Here is a 20,313-nt window from a genome sequence, read left to right on the forward strand (position 1 = left end):
AGGTTTGTTGTCAGCTTTTTTAACACGTTTCATGTTCTGTGAGTATCCTGATTCTTATATCAAACAGGCGTGACGTCTCTCCAATGCAGCCTTAGGATTTGTGCAGTGTAACTGCTGATACTTTATCTATATGCTTTTGGGAGTGTCTTCAAAGTTTTGTCAGATTCTCGAAATAAATGTCACGTCTATGCTTGTTAGGGTTTTTTTCTGAGAAGCCAGCTGATGCCAGTAGTGTTATATCACATTAACAATTTCAACAATGATACATGCACTTTACACCAGAATGAAGAGGTAATCCACAATGACATAACATATACATTTACATGCCAAACACATCTCTAACGCACCTTTTTCTCTCTCCATCATAGCCTACTTTGGTGGCCAGACCAAAGTCACCAATCTTGATCTCCATCTCGTCGTTGATGAAGAGGTTGCCTAACTTGAGATCCCTGTGTATGACCTTATTATGGTGGAGGTACTGACAAGCTGTGACCACCTGCTTCACAAAGTACCGAGCCTCAGGCTCTGTGATGGCTTTCCTTCTCTTGTGTAGCTCCATCAATGACTGCAGAAATAAAACAATAGGCTAAACACATAGATTCATGTTCCAAATGGTTGTTGTATTTAGGAAATAAACATCATGTGTTGGCCAATTTCTGGATGTTATAGAGTATTTGAATGCATTTGGAACCCACAGCTGGAGGTTGCAAATGAAATATTCCCGTGCTTCAAATAGTCAATAATATCCAGAAACTGGCCAACACATGATGTTTATCGACATTGCAAACAAAAAAAGTAAACCAAAGGGTTTTACTGTCTGCACTCGTTTGTATCGAGTAGGGGTACAGCAGTGAAGTTTCATCAGCTGGCTGTTTCAGCTGGTTCCCATGGTAGCATCTGGAGTTTGTAACGTCATTCTAACTTTACATCACAATATGATTTGAATGACGTCACCACTGTTGATGACACAACAAAACGATTGTTCACATGTCAATATGGAGTGCATAGTCTTGCAGTTTCCGGGAATCTAATACCATTTGATCATGTTTTTCAACCAATCAGATTACAGAACACAGTAACTTTTGGTTTACAATTGGTAATAAACCATAGCACATAAGACCCGTGAAGGTCCAGGATAGAATAGGCCTTCAGCAACCCATGCTTGCCATAAAAGGCGACTATGCTTGTCATAAGAGGTGAGTAAAAGGATCGGGTCGTCAGGTTCGTTGACTTGGTTGACACATGTATGTCATCGGTTCCCAAATGCGCACATTGATGCTGTTGATCACTGGATCGTCTGGTCCAGACTCGATTATTTTCAGACCACCACCATATAACTGGAATATTGCTGAGTGCGGCGTAAAACTAAACACACTCATGGCACATATCTCCTTATCAATTCTTCAGAAACTCACCCTTCTTCGACACAGTTCCAGTACTATGTAGACATTATCAGAATCTTCAAAGAATGATCGAAACTGTACAACATGACGATGGTTCAGTTCTCTGTGGATTGCTATCTCCTGAGCCATCTGTATAACAATGTCAATATGATCAACAGCTGAATGTGAAGTTGAATAAAAACAAAAATATAAACAGTCACATTTAAAACAAAATTACCTTCATGAAATAGGACAATGTCTGAATGAGAAAGCTTCCGACCAAACTATTCAGAATTGTTGGCCTGTAATTTATTTTGACATTTGTTTTCTTCAGCAGAGGATCTGGAATCTGGCACCCTTGACAGGCATATATTGTTATTTCATTCAATATTGTAACACATTAAAAAGTTTTCATATTCCTAAATAGCACTGCATTTAATTGAAATTTGAATGTTAGACTGAGTTTTAAAGACCAACTCAAGCAAAACCAGCAAAATAGCAATTAGTTAGCAGTTTGAAACATGGATGAAAATCAGCAAACCTTGTCTTTTTGATGTTGTTTCACTAGAAGAGATTTGGACACAATCTTCCCAGCGAACACCTCCTTTGAGTCCAAGTCTGTCAATTCGTAACATTTTGCAAAGCCTCCCTAAAACAGAAAACTTAATGAGTCTAACTTCATGCCATTTTACATAACAAAAAGAGAACTTCACAGAATGATTGTATAAACACAGCATTCCAAATAAACATGTGCATGGGGGTCCAGCAACAGTTTTTACTGCATCAGGAGAGCAGTTTAAATATGTGCAGGCCCCTATTGACTTCAGTAAATTAGTTGTCAATTATTTTCCAGTAAGAATGTTTCCCATTTTTTTCTGTACTAATGTCTGGAAAACAGCCACAATCCATCATGTTTCAAGAACTTGCAGTTTTACTTCCTGATATTTCACCACTTTGGCGTAGGAATGCCAACAGCATTTTTATCAAGTCTTGATTCAAAATATGCGACTGAACAAGGAGTATGTGTTTGATGGGATCACTCCGATAAGAGACAATGTTCATGAATGTTGTTTCACTAAAGGAAAAAATATAACAGCTTTGCTTAAGGCAGCAAGAAAACAGCACATGTTGAGACCTTGGCTACATAAACCAACACTTGATCATGTAAGTAATAATCTATATTATATAGGAGTGTATTGTGTGAGGTGTGACAATAGATGGTCTACAAAATCAAAATTTGATAGAACAGCAGTCTACATTGTAAAGCAATTTACATGCTGCTCACATATCAAGGATAAAGAACATTGATACATGAAGTATTTGAATATGCCCATGGATCATAAAATGTTCACTGATTATATTTGAAACATAGGACAATGTTCAGTGATCCACAACATTTCATATTTACATTGTTTCCATGATTGTAAGTAGTAACCTTAATATTCACAATATCCGAGAAATGTTTCAAAGCTAGAAAATATATTGTTATAAAAGCCTTTGAAACAAAATGTTTGTGGTAAAGGCTAACGATTGTTGAATTTAATTCACTTGCTGTCATTTGACTACATATGACGTTATATTTCGTACTATGTGGAAACATATTCAAAAGTGATCGTACTTTCAACGTATATTATTCAACACATTATCAGTCGACTGAGCAATAACATAAGCACAGAGACGTGTTTGAACAGGTTTCATACCTTGCCTAGAAACCTTCCCTTCATGTACCGCTTTCCACTTGGGTCAACTAAAATTTCTGGTATTACGTCTTTGGAGCGCCCATCGTCTTTCCTTGCTGCACTACTCATTCTGGTCTTATGACAACAACCTTTTTGGTCTTCAATTAATTTCTACCTCTCAACAATTCGAAATACTCAATCTATCCCTTGCCACTCTCTGGTTGTCGTCATTTCAAATTTGCCTGTTCTCAGTTGTTGTGAGTGCGTCGAAGCTGATTGGGTGATTCTTCAGAAAATGGTTTTGATTGGCTGTGATACCCGCCATAGGAAAAGACATGAGCGTGCATGTATTCAACTTTGACCTCAACTTTGACCTTTGTAGTTGTTACGCGTGGTTTGGTTGGACAACAACTAAAGAGCACACCAATCCATTTAGTCGTTACTCTGAAAGTACGGAAACTACTTCCGTTCAAAATGGCGATGCTGGCTGAACCTCGACGTAAACAAAAAATATCGATAAATCCTCAAGGGACGAATTGGAGTAATGGTGTGTAATTATAATCAAATACTCTGTTTCAGGAGTGATACTTTTCTCACGAATGATGCGGCTATCTGTAAACAATAGTCAAGAATACTACCATAGGTATTTGACCACGTGGTCAAACATGAGCCCAAGATCATGATGAGAAATGGATTGACGTGACGAAAGTACGCAATGTGCAACCAACGTGTGTTTTTCGTTAATAAAAGGCAATGGGAATACTGCTCCTGGCTTGCAATGAATTCGTAGCCCAGACTGGTTCGTAGACGTGGAAATCCGGTGGATTCGTAGACGTTAGTAAATGATATTGGTAAATGTCAGTTTGGTATTATTATTAATTATGACATTAGTGTAATCGAAAAGTGTTTGACTCAAACTTTGAGTTTGGTGAAATAAAACAATATATTAGGTAAGTATGATCGGTGTTTTAAAAAAACCAAAACAACATGATGAGCGGCGTGCAAATAATAATCTGTGTTTTCTGAAATAAAAACCAAACTACATAATAGGTAAGTATGATCAACATTCAACTACGGAAACAAGCCCAGACGTAGCAGTGGAGAAGAAGGATTGAGTGGGTTGGACACCGACATTTCCCACAGAATTCGTCAGAAAATCGTCACAATACATAAGCCCAGTGGTTTATCAAAATTAATATGCTTGCATATTAGTGGCAGACGACTTTGTTTTTCACTGAGCTCAAGAGTGGTAATACAGCTGATGGATCAAGCCGTTGATATATGCAGGTGTTAGAGGAGGAGTCTCTTCATTCAAAAATAACAATTATTCATTCAATAAGAGCTGTTAAAAATATTTTTTCAGACATTATTCGTAAGTACCGAGAGAATAGAAAACGCCAGTATACTGGGACACTACATAGATGTTCGGTTTGCTTTAAACCATTCATGACTTCTTTAGTTCATACCAAATTAAGTTCTCCCAACTTACTACATGCTTTATTACATTAGCAGCAAGCGTTTAGCAAACCCAAGTTTACAATGTAAGGAGCACCTTTAGTAGACAACTTCTCGTCAGTAATCTAAAAATTATTTTGTTTGTGTATTTTCCTCCTGCAGTCATCAGAGCCCACATACAGCTGACATAATTACGGTGACTGAAAATACCTTTTGCTTAATGCTTGATCTTACCTTGCCCAACACAAAGTGTCCATGTGTCTTTTCTGATGATTCGTCAGGCTGTGTCCAATGATGGGAAGCTGCATGGGTCAAAGTGGACACATTGAAACTTTTCCTGCCACTGTCCATTACTTTCATGCTCTCTGATGACCATTCAGCTCCAACACATAATTTAGTCGTTTTGAATGTTTTGAGTTTCCTTTCAGCATATGGCTGAAGTTGTATAAAATGTGCAACAGCTCTTGTTTGCTGTGTTGCTGGTTTTAGGAGTTGTTCAATCCATGGTGTGAATGGAACATGGTCTTGAATAACTTTTAACGTAGCTTCATCCAGATGATATAAAGTTTGAGCTTCTAGCATTGTTTGGATGTTAGTCATCAACACACCAGTTTTCTTTTGCAGCAGATGAGGACATGGCCTGACTTTACAATGTTTAGTATGTGAATATTTGATCTGATTACAGTTGGTGAATCTTCCCCCAGTAAGTGATAATGAAGTACATGGGTCACATACACTAGGCATTATGGCAACAAAGGGTTTACATGGGTGAGTTGATGGTTGACTGTATGGAGAAGTTGCTCCTGGGGGTGTGAGGACCTGTTCGCATGGAGCCCAGTTCGAACAATGAGGCTCCGCTCTGAGCATGGCCTGTGTGCTTTGGGACAGTTGCATCATTGTTGTCACATCTGGTAGGTGTTGAGGCAGAACCAAGACTTTTCCTTCTTGTTTGGTGATGGTGTGCTGGAACTGACCATCAAGGCAGACAGTGTACTTGGAACATTCTGTGGAGCAACAAAAATTAATCCCAGTATTACATCTAGGAAGGACCTGTGGACCATTGGTACATTCTGTCGGTGGTGTTCCTTGTTGGACCTGAGTTTCTAAAGGGGATCTTGTACTTTCGTGAGAGATCTGGATGCATGGTCTGGTGTCAATTTTTGGTACCATTTGTGGAGCTTGGTCAAATTTTTTCCTGGTGTATTGCTTGGCCCTGCATGGCATTTCAGAGGCGTCACTTGAACCACTCAAGGTTCCTTGAAAGTGAGCATCATCATCATTATCATCATCATCATCCTTGGCCCAGAGGGAATGTGAAGTAGATGTCTGAATCTCAGTACTAGGCAAAGGCTGAGCACAGGTAGTAAAGCATTCTCCAGCTGATGAGCAGTGTGTATCAGCTTCAGGGACTGGTGAGATGTCAGTGATGTTATTGATGGGATATGCTAGAGGGTCGCTGTATGTCTCAACTACATCATCAGTGTATGGTCTTGTGTATAATGGAGACGTTCCCTGCCTCTCCATGGGCAGCGTGTATGTCATAAGGCTCTCACAAGTCTTTCCAGAGTAGCTGCACAGTATGTCTTCTGTGATCAGGGTCTGGCTGCAGGTTTGGTCATCCTTAGACACAGGGAGTGTGAAGGTGATTGGAGTTTCTTCAGCTCTGGCTAAGGGCTGGGAGAAGGTGATGAGTGGTGAGATGGACTGCCACCAGGAGGACACTGCACTCCCCACAGCCTTCATGGACACACTGCTCAGTGACTGCCACAAGGACTCAACCTGTCAACACAAATAGTAGAGTTAGCATGCCTCTGATGTTGAAGAAACCACTGGGTATCTGCTGGGTTAATGTCATACTAAGAGAACCATGAAGTACATGTATGATATTTTTGCATAAAGCAGCATAATTAATGTTTATTTTCTTTTGCAGATGACAGCAAATTTGGTCAGAAAATGTTGGAGAGAATGGGTTGGTCTAAGGGAAAAGGCCTTGGAGCTAAAGAAGATGGCCAAGTAGAACATGTGAAAATAAGCTTTAAAAATGACCAGAAGGGTATGTGAAAATAATGTCAATGAATGACTGAATGGTACGAGAAAGCAGTTATAATTGTAAAGAACTGTTTTCATAAAATGAGTGTGAATCCTATTTTTTGGTTTACCCCAATCTTCCAACACGATTTGCTGGAATATTTCTAAAAACAGGGTAAAAACAAATGTTGACATTGCATTAGCTGTTATTTAACAGATCTTAAACTAAAACATGCTAGACATTTAATACATCTTGTATTCACTTGTGTCTTTTGAGTGATATAGTCAAAAGCTAGAGTATATTTGTGTGTACATCTTGTGATTGTCTTTGCTACAACATATTCATTGTAGCTTGCCTGCCTTTATACTGATTTGGCACTGCAAGCTTCAGGCTACAGGGGATTGCATCTGTTCGGTTGGGGCGTCAGTGTCACAGTGTTTGTGTTACAGGTATTGGGTCTAACAAGAACCAAACAGACAACTGGATAGCTCACCAGGATGACTTCAACAGTTTGCTAGAGACACTGAATGAGGATCATGGAGGAGGGGAGGTGGATTCGCCGATCGCTCACCAGGTGGCCAGTCTCGAGAAGAAGTCCCAGTCATCGCGAAGCAGAGTACAGTATGTAACCTGAGTAACTGCTGCACTCTTCATAGATGCTTTTATGAAGGTGTTTCTTTGTGGGAATACTGACTTGCAGCTTAGTGGAACTGTTGTACTTCAGACTGACTCCCAATTTACATGAAGGAATGTCTCATTGATTGAATTAATTTTATATTAGTTTATACAACCATATAATTCACAAGAGGAGTGGTGCATTTCTAAGCTTATTTCTTGTCATGTTTCACTCTTCATTCCCTCCTCCTCTTCTGAAGATCCGGGTTAGTATTGTTCTTCAGGAACCCATGCTTTTCAAAAGAGGCGACTAACAGGACTGGGCGGTTATGGCTCACTAACATGGTTCATACAGTCATCGGTTCCCAGTTACGCAGATTGATGCACATGCTGTTGATCACTGGATTGTCTGGTCCAGACTCATTTACAGACCACTGCCATATAGCTGGAATATTTCTGAGTGAGGCGTAAAACTAAACTCATCCACTCACTCACTCATTTGTGTAGACTGATACTGGACCAGATGCTATTATTTACAGACTGCCGCCATACAGCTGGAATATTTCTGAGTGTGGCATTTAACAACAAACCAACTAACTTTCTTTTCCTTAGGATATTTTCCTTATTTCAAAAGAGTACACTAAGTCTGTTGTTACTCATGTCTGTGATGTTAGGTGTAGGGATATAATGGACCATTCATTTACCAAGGCTGTGAATCTACTTTGCAGTTACAGCAAGTTCACAAAGGGCAAAGATCTGTCATCAAGATCACATGAAGATCTCAAATGTATATTTGGTAAACGTGCAGCCAAACCTACCTCAGGAAAGAGCTCTCCAGCTCTGGAATCAAGTGTGAGTTACAACTAGTAAGGGGACATGTCTCACATTTTACACACAGTATGCAAACACACACTGTCAGCCATTTTACAGGCTAGTGTTTTGGGTTTTACACATACAAAAAAATAAACCTTTCCTTAGAAATCTTTATGCATGTATTACTGGATGGTAAAGCAGCACCTGTTAGAACTTGGGATATGTCATTTTTTCATTTACTTTACTGAACTTGATTTTAAAAAATTTACTAAATTTCAATAGAAACAAATCAGAATTAATAGGAAGAGGATAATGTGTAAGGATTTTTTTGAAGAATATTTATTACTAAGCAGTAATTTCTCATTAACATTGAGATAAATGTTTAAAAATATTTCATTACGTCGCAGACAAGTTAAGCATCGTCTTCTCAGTTGCATTAACTGGTGAAGTCATTTACTCTCAAAGTTAAACTTAGGAGCTATAAACGATTATGACAAAGAGTTGTTGGTTTTACGGTAAGTGTTCTTTATTGATAGTATTTGTTTGTAGGAATCCTCAGGGTCTGAAGAATCTAAGACTGACATGTCACACGGATTCAATACCATTAACAGTACCTCTACAATGCAAGAATATTTTGCCAAAAAGATGGCTGCCTTGAAGGGTCAGATGTCATCACCATTAAGGGAAGATGAACCTGTGCTGGAATCAGATACTGTAGAGTCAGCAGTTGACTCTCACTGTCAGAAGAAAAAAAAGAAATCGAAACGTAAAACTAAGGACTTAGATATAGAAGAAACTGAGAATAAAAGTACAGATATGCATATAGAACATAGTGATTTAGGCAGTTTTGATGTTGAACCTAAGAAAAAGAAAAGCAAAAAGTGTAAAAGGAAGCACTCAGAGACAGCAGACTCACCTGGTGATGTAGATGGTGTATTGGACAAGACAGGAAGAGAGGAGGAGGAGGTGCAAATAGAGAAGAAAAAGGACAAGAAGAGGAAGAGGGAGGAAGTAGAGACTGAAAGGGAAATACAAGAAAAGGGTACAGAGAGAACCAAGAAGAAGAAAAAGAAAAGAAAGAAGTCAGCAGCAAGGCAAGTTGAAGGTGAAATTTGTAACTAGTGGTATTACATTGGCAAGTGTGAAACCTGTTGGTAGTTTTAAGTCCCCACCATCTCGTGTTCAATCCCCAACCATCTCGTGTTCAGTGCCCAACCATCTCAAGCTCATGTTCAGTCTCCCATCATCTTGTGTTCAGTGCCCCACCATTTTGTGTTCAGTAGCCCCACTATCCAGCCATCAAACAAAGCCTGTATACCCTTTGTTAGTTGCACAAGTTACTAACAGGTTCGGGTGGTCCAACTGTTGCTTGACACATTGTGTCACGTAATATCATGTATGACATTGCGATTTCTCTCAGTCGCTGGCTTTATCTAGATGCAATAGTAATTTAGCAGCATTCTTCACATTCAGACTATCCCTGCAGTCTCTAACTTTAACACACTGGCAAGCTTCATAGTGATTACATTCACAGTTTCGTGGCTGTTAATATTGTTCATTCAGAGGTGGAACTGAGTGAAGTGTTGGTGAAATGTTATTTGTCTGCAGTGTAGAGAACAGTGAGCTTGGAGAAAACGGGAGGAAGAATGGAAAGAAGTCATCTAAACCAAGAAGATCAGGCCTGCGGCCACAGAAGCTCCCACCCCTCATACAGAGTACTTGTGACTCCTTCAAAGGTGCCAATGTGGCCTCTATTGATGGATATAATAAATCATCACTCCCAGCATCAGAGTTAATGAAGAGAATTGAAAGTAAACATAACATGGTATTGTGGCAGATGAAGGCAAAGAAACAAAATAAACATCATCAAATGCAGCATCGCCTCGACCAATTGCAGCACTTTAACACAGGGGCATTATAGTCATGTTCTGTAATGGCTTGACAGGAGAGGGGATTGTTGTATTATTGATGTACCATTAGTGTTTTGTAGAACTTACAGAAGTGCTTTGAAGGAAACTGTGCAATAAGAGTCTGATAAACCATTGAAGCCATGATTTGAAAATGACAAATCACTACAGGAATACAAAATTGTGTCTCCATGATACTGTAGGTGAAATAGAAATAACTATTAAACAGAATATGTGTGAGGAAGACTTCATATCATACTGTTGATGGATTGTTTATTAAAGTGAATTTACATCAGTCCTAGTTCTCTGTTGTCCATGCAAAATGTCCTGAATGGAAGTGGTAGCACAAGCATGCAAGAGAAATCTCATGATCATGCTCCTGAAATTTAAAAACTGTCTTCAATCTTTTTGCGGATATTTATCCGTGGAATAATACTTTCAATTGTTTACTAAGGATTCACCCTGTTTAACTTAGCCATCAAGAAATAGCATCTTTATTAGAATCCACCTCTATTGGTGTATTAAGGCTGGTCAAGTCAGTGCCTACCAATACATGATGATTGAGGAACAAATGAAGCCTATAGTTCAGATAGTGGCTGTGATTCACTGACTTATGGAGTGAGCCTTTGCCTTTTTGAGTTTTGTGAACAGAGGACACATGAACCTACCAGCTTCAGGGACCATCTTGACCAGGTGGAAGGTGGATGGTTCAATTTCCTGGTCCTATCACCAGACTGAAAGATGACACTTGCAGAGGGAAGGGAAGGGATGGCTATAGTCTCCTCAGGGGTGAGGTTGACAGGGTACAGTCTTTAAACTCTGTTCTGGGCAAATGTTTTGTTCACAATTTAAGTGAGTGAGTAAGGTTTAACACACTTCTAGCAATGTTCCAGCAATATCACAGCAGGGAACACTAAAAATTGTGCTCGTGTGGAGAATCAAACCTGGGGATTCAGCACGAGGAAGGAACTACCTCACAGCTCCTTCTACAAATTAAGGCAAATACATCCTTGATTAACAAAAATGGTACTATAGAAATGGATGGTTCTTAGCTTCGAGAGGCATATTTACTAATGAGAAGCTATCAGTGACAGATGAATGAACCCGGTGAATGTTTGACTTGGTTTATTATGTGGCTACCATGTGCTTTCTAGAAGGCTATGTACATCAACACAGTCAACAAACAACAATACTGTCAGGAGTAGGCATGGAATGTTTTCTCCATGGAACATGAAAGACTAGATAATGCCAACAAAAACACACATGTATGGTTCTCCACACCAACAAACATGAAGGTCAATCTTTTTCATTTTGCAACCCCCTGAAAACAACCCAAGTTCATATGCCCAAAGGCAGTCATTTTCTATCATTTTTCCACATGACACCCAACGGCCACCATCTGTTTCTTGCATGTCTTGAGAACCAGTTGTATATCAGCCTGTTTTGCAGAACTGTGGTATCTACTACACGTACGTGATGTCCCATTTGTTTGTCAAGTAGTTTCCATGTGTGCTTGCTCACAAATGCTCACATTAATATTTCTAAAACTACAATATAAACATCAATAGGCCTGAGGTACCAATCAAGATGGCAGCTGGACTAAATGGACAACACGTTTTTCTACATCAACTGATGCTAAAATTTGCCATCAGTTACAGTAATTAAAATAATTCTTATGTGTTTTGAAATAAAAAAATCTTTCAATAGGCTGTATGAAAACTTACATAGCCATATTGCAGTGTGAATACTTTGGTCAGAAATCAAGAAATTAAGTAAACTGCATTCATAAAAACTGGAGGGAGAGAATGCCAGTGTTAGTGATCCTTCTGATTATGCTTGCAGTCACTGACACCTCTGGTAAAGCTTCAGATGGACAACAATACATAGATAGTAGGAGATCCAGTCTTGATGTGGGGAGTTCTACAAATCTATAAAAAGATCCAGGCTTGATTATGGGCATAGCAGAGTTCCACCTGGACTCAATGATAATTTAAGTGGAGATCCAAACATGAAAAGCACCAAAGTTGACTGGGTTAGCCCCAGTTAGTCACAACACAAAGGAACATTGTCACTCTGAGAGTGAGTTGACAGGTCTGATTTCAGTGAGTGAGTGAACTGGGTTTTAACACAACTTTGAATAACTTCTTATCACAGGTTCAGTTTTAATGACTGAGCTGGTCACCGCATTTCAAGACTGTAGGATTCAGACATGTGAAAAGGATAAAACTCTACATCACAAAAGGACCATGGTAGAAATTGTAACTTTTCTTTGCATCAACATTTTAAATGCTTAAGTACTTGACACACTGGTTTCAAATAATGACTTGCTAGCCATGTAATGGGCAAGTTGGGCAGTACTCCATTACCGTGTGGAATGTAAGCTGGGTATGGCAAACAAACAATACAACCTTCAGTACTGTTTGGATGGTGTTCTAATTACAATGAGATTCACAAATAACTCTAGGAAACAAACAGCAGCATCACGGATTGTCAACTGTGAGAAGCTGCATACAGAATAGCACAGTAAACCATTGATATGTACCATTAAAAAATGACAGGGATATTCCATTTTGAGTGCACACTACTAGCCTATGCCAGTGCATATGAGATATATCTCTCTACATATATATCCATACACATGAAACATTTCCAAGGGTACAGAATAAATTGTCATATTATTTTCCTATAATTTCCATTCATCATCTGTTTCCTCCTTGGCTTCATCATTTGCATTTTATCATTCTTGTTAATCCAATATCCCCTACTTATTTTAATGGTATATAACCAGGACCAGCAGTTATGTAAATGTGTGTTCTGGTAAACCTTGTCAGGAATATTAATTTAGCTGTTCATAACCATGCAAGATGATTGTGTCACGTGTCACGTGTCCTGCTGACAACACTGACAGCAAGAGTGGAGACTTTGCATTAGCAATGAGTTACAGCTACTTGATGGTGAGCATCACAGCACACTCTGCACAGATCATGTGCAGATATCTGTGTCCAATAATAGTGATTGTCTATAATCATATATTTGTGGACAAAGTATCATGAGACCTTTTTGGACAACAGAACTTGCATTAGTTGAGATAGAGGTAAAACGAAGATATCATTTGAAAGTAACCATGTGTGTTTATGTGAAGGACAATAGGATTATACCCTGTTTCCTGTTGACTTCTAACAACAGAAAATGTAACATTTAGGCTAATATGCATAAAATGGATGATCAAAAGGTTTAGATGAAGAGGATGCACCATCAGATAAGATTCATTGGATCATCTTTGTCACAGACTTGCTCATAATTCTCTTGAAGTTAAAATAGTTGGGGCCCATATTTGCCATTCCTGATCTAGTCCCAAGAGTTTAAGGAAGAATCACAATTTTTTGTCAGCCACATTCATAATATTTGCAACTATCCATAGGACCAATAAGAGTCCTTATCCTACTTTGTCCTTTGTAGCACTGTTATGTCATGTTTATTTCCTCACACCTGAGCTCAGGCTTGCATATGTGTAAAAAACAAGTCCATACATTAAAATGCCACATTAACAATGTAAACCAATCATGGTTGTATAAAAAGACTGTACATAAAGATATCTACAAAGTTTCTATAACAAATCTGGCACTATCAACTTGTAACAACTTCTATTACACATGTGGTATTATGCTGGGGGAGAGGGAATTATCACACAGGCAAGACCAGTGTTATCTACTCAAACATCCATTTGCACTAAACACAAAATCATCACCATCCCTATGGTGACTAAAATAAATACCATGTGCTATTTACAACAAATGGTTTTAGAACCTATTACATTCTCACACCATTAACTTTTTAGATTCACAAATACAGGTCTTATTGATATCTTCTCATACTATACACGGGTGATCTGTGACGAGTATCTGGCATGACTAAATCTATTTCAGGTGGATCCTCCACGTCCAGAGTGTAGTAAGCTGGCTGTCACCTAGTGTCTGGGTGGGACTGGGGGTACTGTGGCAGGACGACTGGGTACAGGGGGAGGTCCAGTCATTGTGGGTGGGGCAACATCTGGGGGACCAGGGCGGACAGGGATAGGAGGAGGAGGAAGATTGGGTGGAGGGATAGAAGGTGGCATATTTGAGCTTTGGGATGTATCTAAATCCTGGGGAGCTACATCTGGTGGAAATGAATCCAGCCTGGGTGGAGGTGGGGGTGGTTCAGTGGGGCAGCTGGGTGGAGGTGGTGGGGATCCCTGGGGACAGTCTCCGAGGGGTGTTGGGGAGCCTCCAGCAGGGTAAGATGGACATGTGTCAAGGGCTGGAGGAGTTGGTGGTGGACTGACGTCTGGACATGGAGGATCAGCCATGGGAGGCCTCGTTGATGCATCTGGAGGTCGGACTGGGATAGGAGGGGGTTCGTGAGAGAGAAACCTGGGTATTGCACTTGTATCAAAGGGGTCGGGCTCACTGCTGGTGTCACCTAACAAAGGAGCATCTAAAATATTATGAGCACTTTGCACTGGTGGACCACTGCTATGACTAGATGTTTCTGCCTGAGATCCAACTGTCAGTGGTGGACCATTAGGTACAGGAGGCAGTGGTCTCTCCCCTGTGCTCTGTGGTCGCTGTGGTGGTTTTACTATGAAGGGATCATCTTGGTCTGAGACTGGAGAAATGACAGCACTCTGTATATCCTTTCTGGGAGCTGGTCTGGGTCGGGCAACTGGGGCTGAAGTCACCTCCCCACCAGATTTGTCCGACAACAAGTTCTCCATACTGCGGAACCTTGGCATTGGCTTGGGAGGTGCCTGGCTGCTTGAACTATTGGAGGAGGCAACGGTACCTGCCATGTCCTGGGCAGTCCGGCTTCTAGGGATTGGAGTAGGTGCAGCCAAAGCTGAAGTGGAGGAAGACATGGCTGAAACAGAACAAAAGTAACAGCAGCTACAAAACCTGGTGAAACTGTACAATCAGTGTTGTTCTATTTCTTTGGATTAATTTTTCCCTCACAAGAGGTGTCTATTCTCAAGAAATAATGATTCATTGCTGTTTTCTAGTACCTAAAAACTGATTTGATGTTGAAATCATCATTCCTTATCAAAATTAGTTATTTTAATACCTTATCAGACTGAACAATAGCATAATACATACCTCCACCAGGTGCTGGAGTGGAGCTTGGCATCATGGGTGCTGGTAAATTAGCATTCGCGTTTCCTTGGTTACCACCCATCAGGTTACTTATCAATTTCTGTGCCTCTTCAATACTGCTGGCATGTGTGTGATGTGTTACGTTGGTGGGAAGACCAATAGAGGATATCTACAAAAGGAGGGAGGCCATGCAAGGTTAATAGAACACACACTGGGTTATTGATTAACAGATGAAGATATCAAATCAAATACTGTATTTCCATGCCCCAAAGTTGAGTTTATGTAACTATAAACACTAGTTGGGGAACTACTGAAGGTAGAGATCACACATCTACACTCAGGAACCGTTTCATGGTTTGGTTAACGTTAACATGTGACACTCTTCATGAAACTGTTTGAAATAGCTGGTTAAGATGGTGACAACATGGATGAACAGAAACATAAATCACACAGCATTCTTTGATTCTAGTCACACAAATTCAGAAGTGCAATACACTCTGTGGTCAGATCTAGGAAACAACAGACAGGGAAGATTGACTTACTACACGGGGACCTTTCTTGGCCTTCAGCTTGGCTGAGGGTGGGGGGCGGAGGGGCTGGCGGATCTTGGGGGCCTCTCTCGCTACATGTCTCCCTGGGGAACCTGCCAGGCAGAGACATCAATACTCCTGTCATACTTAAAACTGACCATCATCATTTAAACAGACAATTTGTCTTAAACAAGCCATGGTTGTCAGAGGTGACTAACTGGATGAGATGGTCAGACTCACTGACTTGGTTGAAGAATGTCATTGTATTGGAATTTTGAAGATTAATGTTCACGATGTTTATCATAGATTCTGTGGTCCGGTCTCTATTATTTAAAAACAGACATAATTCAACTGGAATATTACTCAGCACAACATTACAGAACAGTCAAGCAAACAAATATATTCAAAACATTATGGACTGAAAATAAATCCTGACTGAGGCTCACATGTCGATCACTCATCTGTTTACTGGTCAGTGTATGTTCCAAAACAGACTACATATTTACAATGTAATTGGATAAGCATTCAACACCAATCCAACCATATTATGGTCTCTGATGATATGATTCTGTGAAAAGTGACAAAATGATAAAACTGTGAGAAATCTGTTACTGAAGCATCCAACTCAACAGCTGGCTTCTACCCCAGGTTGGGTGTAATACTAACTAAGATTGGTCAAACCTAACTAAGACCATGAAGATCCTTGTACAATCTTGTAGACTCAGATAATTACATCAATGTAGCTTGAACGATAAACTTCATTCCAACAATACAATTTTACAGGTGATATACAGATATTTATTAAAAAAAGATTCCAACATGCTTTCATTCATTACAAATATGATGTCAACATTTAATGGAAAACCATGTGTTTTGTTTATCATGAAAGATAAAAGAGGAGTGAAAATTAGGAGGTATTTCCGAAAGCATATTTCACAACACACAACATATATAAGAGAAACTATAGTAGTAATTTTCAAGTACAACTGAGTTATGAAAAACACTGAATGATAGGCATCCAAAGGAAGATGTGTGACACAGGTCTGAGAGACTCTAATATAGTTTTCACCTGGGGGTGCTTGATTAGCAGATGCTCCTTTAGGTGGTCCCCCTGCAGGGCGCTGTGGTGGTGGAGGCTTAGCAGGTGGGGCTCCGGGTCTCTGTGGAGGTTGTCTGCGAGGCATCTGTAAGCGAATCAATACACATACTTAGTAAAGAGTGTGTACAAAAAGGAAGAGGCATCAAATGAAGTGAGCCTCTGTATAAGCATCATCATTATCAAGGCTCACTTGTGCTGAAATGGGGCTCATGAGTTAGTATGCAGTTAACTTTGAAAAAGTAAACTTGTTAGCCTTGAAATAGGGTCTTATCGATTACTATCATAGAAATCATCAACATCACTAACAAAAACAAACTGTACATTTGAATCCCAACAACTCAAGAATAAACCAAGGTTTCATGTGAAGGATAGAACATGCCTCAAAGGGTTTTGTTTCATAAGTTAAGGGGTCCTAGGTCCTACAGAACAGGACTGAAAGCTCTCTTGCAAATGACTTGGCATCTCAATAGCAGAGATGTTACTGGGCCATCGTCATTTATAGAAAATATAGACACATAGTAAGATGACAAGTTGATAATTATATGTACAACTGAACCCAATAATTTGCTTACAAGCTCACACTTTAGAAGGTGAACATTTAAAACATGTTCACAGCTAGACTACCTCAGGAGATGGAGAACTCCGAAGTCTTGCGCCAGGATCTGGAACAATGAGAGTCTCTGCTCCACCTGATGCCACCCCACCTGGAGCTGCACCACCAGCACCAGGACCAGCTGCTGGGCGGGGTGGTGGTTTGTCAGGACGGGAGGGGGCTGTTGGGGGTCGACTAGGCGGAATTACTGGAGGTCCACTCGGAGGGCCTCCTGGGATGTCAGTTGGTATTTCCTCCTGTACAGCGGGGCTGTTGCGGCCTGTGACAAACAATGAATGTTTGAGTCAGTGGGTGGTTATTTGTGTGAGTGATGAGCAGGTGGATTTTTGAGTGAGTGATGTTTGAATTGCAGTCAATTCATACAGCTCACTAACTGCATTACATATACAATGACAGAAGTTATGATTATCACTAACAATGGGAACAGGTGATATTTTTGTACAAAATGTGGAGGAAGACAGTGTATTCACAATGTAGAAAGCTTGCAAGGCAAGTACAGTAAAAAGATAAATTTCCCAGCATTAGATATTATGGGGAGAAGTGTTGGTCCTAGATCTTCGTAGTTCTCTTAGTGCAAAGATAGACATAAGTTAATGTTAATGTATGACACTTATGACTATCTTCACACTAAGAGAGAGCTTTGAAAATTAGGCCCTGGTCCCAGAGTCCATGATGAATCGTCCTATGATACATAGAACTTGACATACCCTACATCATTAACCGCTAACATATCAAATGGGTTACAGGCACCTAACATACAGAGTGTGTAACTCTGTCTATTGGAGTAACTACGCTGCAGAACGACCTGGGTACTGACCAGAAGATGACGGACTGCTATTAGTGGACAGTGGTGCCAGAGGAGTGGGCAAAGCGGCATCATCTCCAGTGAGCAGGTCGCCCTCATCTGGAACAGGACAAATGGAAAGTCAGCTCATAGTGAAATAGGCTGAAAACATATCACTTAATAATTGCTGGTTGATATTAGCAATATACATATACTCACTAATCAGACTAATTAAACTTCTTCATTTCATCAAAGATATTTCAACAGACATACTAAGATTAACAGTAGGATGATAAATCTCTCAAACAAATCCATGGTTGCTGCACTAAAGGAAATGACATCAGCTCCTGGTTACTATAATCACAGGCTTTAGTCACTTCCTTTCAAAGCAAGAAGGTCTACAACACCATTCTTTATCCTGGCAGCTTTGAACTATTTTGAATCAACTATCATGGTTGACTTGATCCTCACCGTCATCCATGACATAGTCCATGGCAGGCATGCTGAAATCATCTCCCAGCAGGCTGTTGGAGAACTGATTGTAGAGAGCTGTTGTGTTCAGTGCACACATCTTCAGCTCCTTTTCGATGACATCACGCCAGTCTGGAGTGCACAATCGTACTCGAATTGTCTCCCCATTGACCTGGTGCTGGTCCAGAGCCTGGGCCTCAAGGGCAGCGTCCCCACTCTTGTAGATGATCCACATGTCACTCGCAACAAATCTGTGTGAATGGACGATAAATATTCCTGTTACACAACTGGTAATGAAATACATCCATTCTGCTGACATACTGTAAAATGTCACCTTAAGCTATACGAAGAAAACCTAAAAAATGACACCTAAAGATGTGATACATTTTCTTCACATTAGTTCATCTTAGTTCAACACTGACCACAATCTGCTGAACTGATTATTGTTCCAGAGAGAATATTGTAAACTTCCTGTACACACTCAGCAATATTCCACTAAAATGGTGTAAATAATCAAGTCTGGATCAGACAATCCAGTGATCTACAGCATGAGCATAGATCTATGCAACTGGGATAGGATGACACAATTTTGTTCACTGAAAATGTCGGCATGAGTGAGTGAATCTTGTTCATTGTCACAGGCAGTACCATTTAAACAATGGCCATGTGTGCGACTTCATTATCCCTTGTTGATGTTGTTATGCAACCAACCTGACAACAGTGACATCTCCAATCTCAGTGAAGGTGCTGACCACTTGGTCAATAATCTCATCATCAAACTCTGCTCCTGATGCCAGAGACACGATGACAGTGCCATCTGGTGGTCCCTGTTGGGCGACAACTTCATGCATCACCTTCTCCTTGCAAGCCTCGTCAACTGCCAGAACGTCAATGTCCAACAGGGCCAGCACGGGCCTGAATCAGAAACCAAACGCCTTGCACTATGGCTGAGTGAGTGAGTGAGTTTGGTTTTACAACACACGCAGCAAGTTTCCAGCCTTATGGTGGAGGTCTGTAAATAATCGAGTCTGGACCAGACAATCCAGTGATCAACAACATGAGCATCGATCTTCACAATTGGGAACCGATGACGTGTCAACCAAGTCACCAAGCCTGACCACCCGATCTCGTTAGTCGCCTCTTACGACAAGCATAGTCGCCTTTTGTGGCAAGCATGGGTTGGCCTATTCTACCCCGGGACCTTCACAGGTCCCTTGTTCTATGGACATAGGGTGATACTTGTGTGTAGTCCATAGATAACACAGAAAGCATGTTAACCAACAGAAAGATTATCATTTTTCGTGTGCTATGACACCTTCCTAATCATGTCACTAATGCTCTAACTAGTAGACTTATCTAGGATGTCTGCTGCACTAAGAGTATTTCTCTAATGTACAATATAGATTTCTTTGATATCTCTCAAAATAGCAACATTCACTAACTTTATGGATCACAACTTCGTTTAATTAAAATACTGTACTAGCAAACTTCTAAAATGTCATTCAAGAAGCTAAAAATAGCAGCAACACAGAGTGAGTACTATCATCACTAGAGTTGTGTCATATCATCCCATATAAGGCCAGCTTTTTGTAACTGTAATTAAGAGGGGTTTAAAAGAGGAAGGTAACATATCATAGTTGGTGTGATCTTTCATCATCAACACAGAAATGAAGAAAACCATCAGCCCAGGTGGTTGAAATATGCTTAGCCTCTGAAAACATAGTTTCTATAGAAACTCATATCACCATGTAAAATAGAAAATATGCCCTTGTGATGATCCAAATTGAGACTTGCTTCATTTTGGGTT

At 40.2% G+C, this 20,313-nt stretch overlaps 2 protein-coding genes across 2 annotated transcripts in view; one reads left to right on the forward strand and one right to left on the reverse strand.

The window, feature by feature from the left end:
- The window catches only part of LOC137261043 (synaptojanin-2-like), a 56,869-nt gene that overhangs the window by 8,603 nt on the left and 27,953 nt on the right, over positions 1 to 20,313 (reverse strand). Inside the window, exons 18-27 of the mRNA XM_067798704.1 lie at positions 19,218 to 19,421; positions 18,507 to 18,757; positions 18,069 to 18,155; positions 17,263 to 17,510; positions 16,609 to 16,723; positions 15,552 to 15,652; positions 4,751 to 6,295; positions 1,924 to 2,031; positions 1,416 to 1,532; positions 348 to 565 (exon numbers count right to left, since the gene is read on the reverse strand). Coding sequence (XP_067654805.1) covers positions 348 to 565; positions 1,416 to 1,532; positions 1,924 to 2,031; positions 4,751 to 6,295; positions 15,552 to 15,652; positions 16,609 to 16,723; positions 17,263 to 17,510; positions 18,069 to 18,155; positions 18,507 to 18,757; positions 19,218 to 19,421 — 2,994 coding nt within the window. The remainder of the gene's footprint in view (positions 1 to 347; positions 566 to 1,415; positions 1,533 to 1,923; positions 2,032 to 4,750; positions 6,296 to 15,551; positions 15,653 to 16,608; positions 16,724 to 17,262; positions 17,511 to 18,068; positions 18,156 to 18,506; positions 18,758 to 19,217; positions 19,422 to 20,313) is intronic.
- Positions 3,463 to 10,175, forward strand: LOC137261013 (PIN2/TERF1-interacting telomerase inhibitor 1-like). Its single transcript, XM_067798628.1, has 6 exons — positions 3,463 to 3,608; positions 6,447 to 6,569; positions 6,995 to 7,166; positions 7,889 to 8,012; positions 8,523 to 9,067; positions 9,582 to 10,175. Exons 1-6 carry the CDS (start codon positions 3,536 to 3,538, stop codon positions 9,892 to 9,894), a joined length of 1,350 nt encoding a protein of 449 aa, XP_067654729.1. The 5' UTR covers positions 3,463 to 3,535; the 3' UTR covers positions 9,895 to 10,175.

Source organism: Haliotis asinina, chromosome 14 (assembly GCF_037392515.1).
Source record: "Haliotis asinina isolate JCU_RB_2024 chromosome 14, JCU_Hal_asi_v2, whole genome shotgun sequence".
NCBI classification, from domain to species: Eukaryota; Metazoa; Mollusca; class Gastropoda; order Lepetellida; family Haliotidae; genus Haliotis; species Haliotis asinina.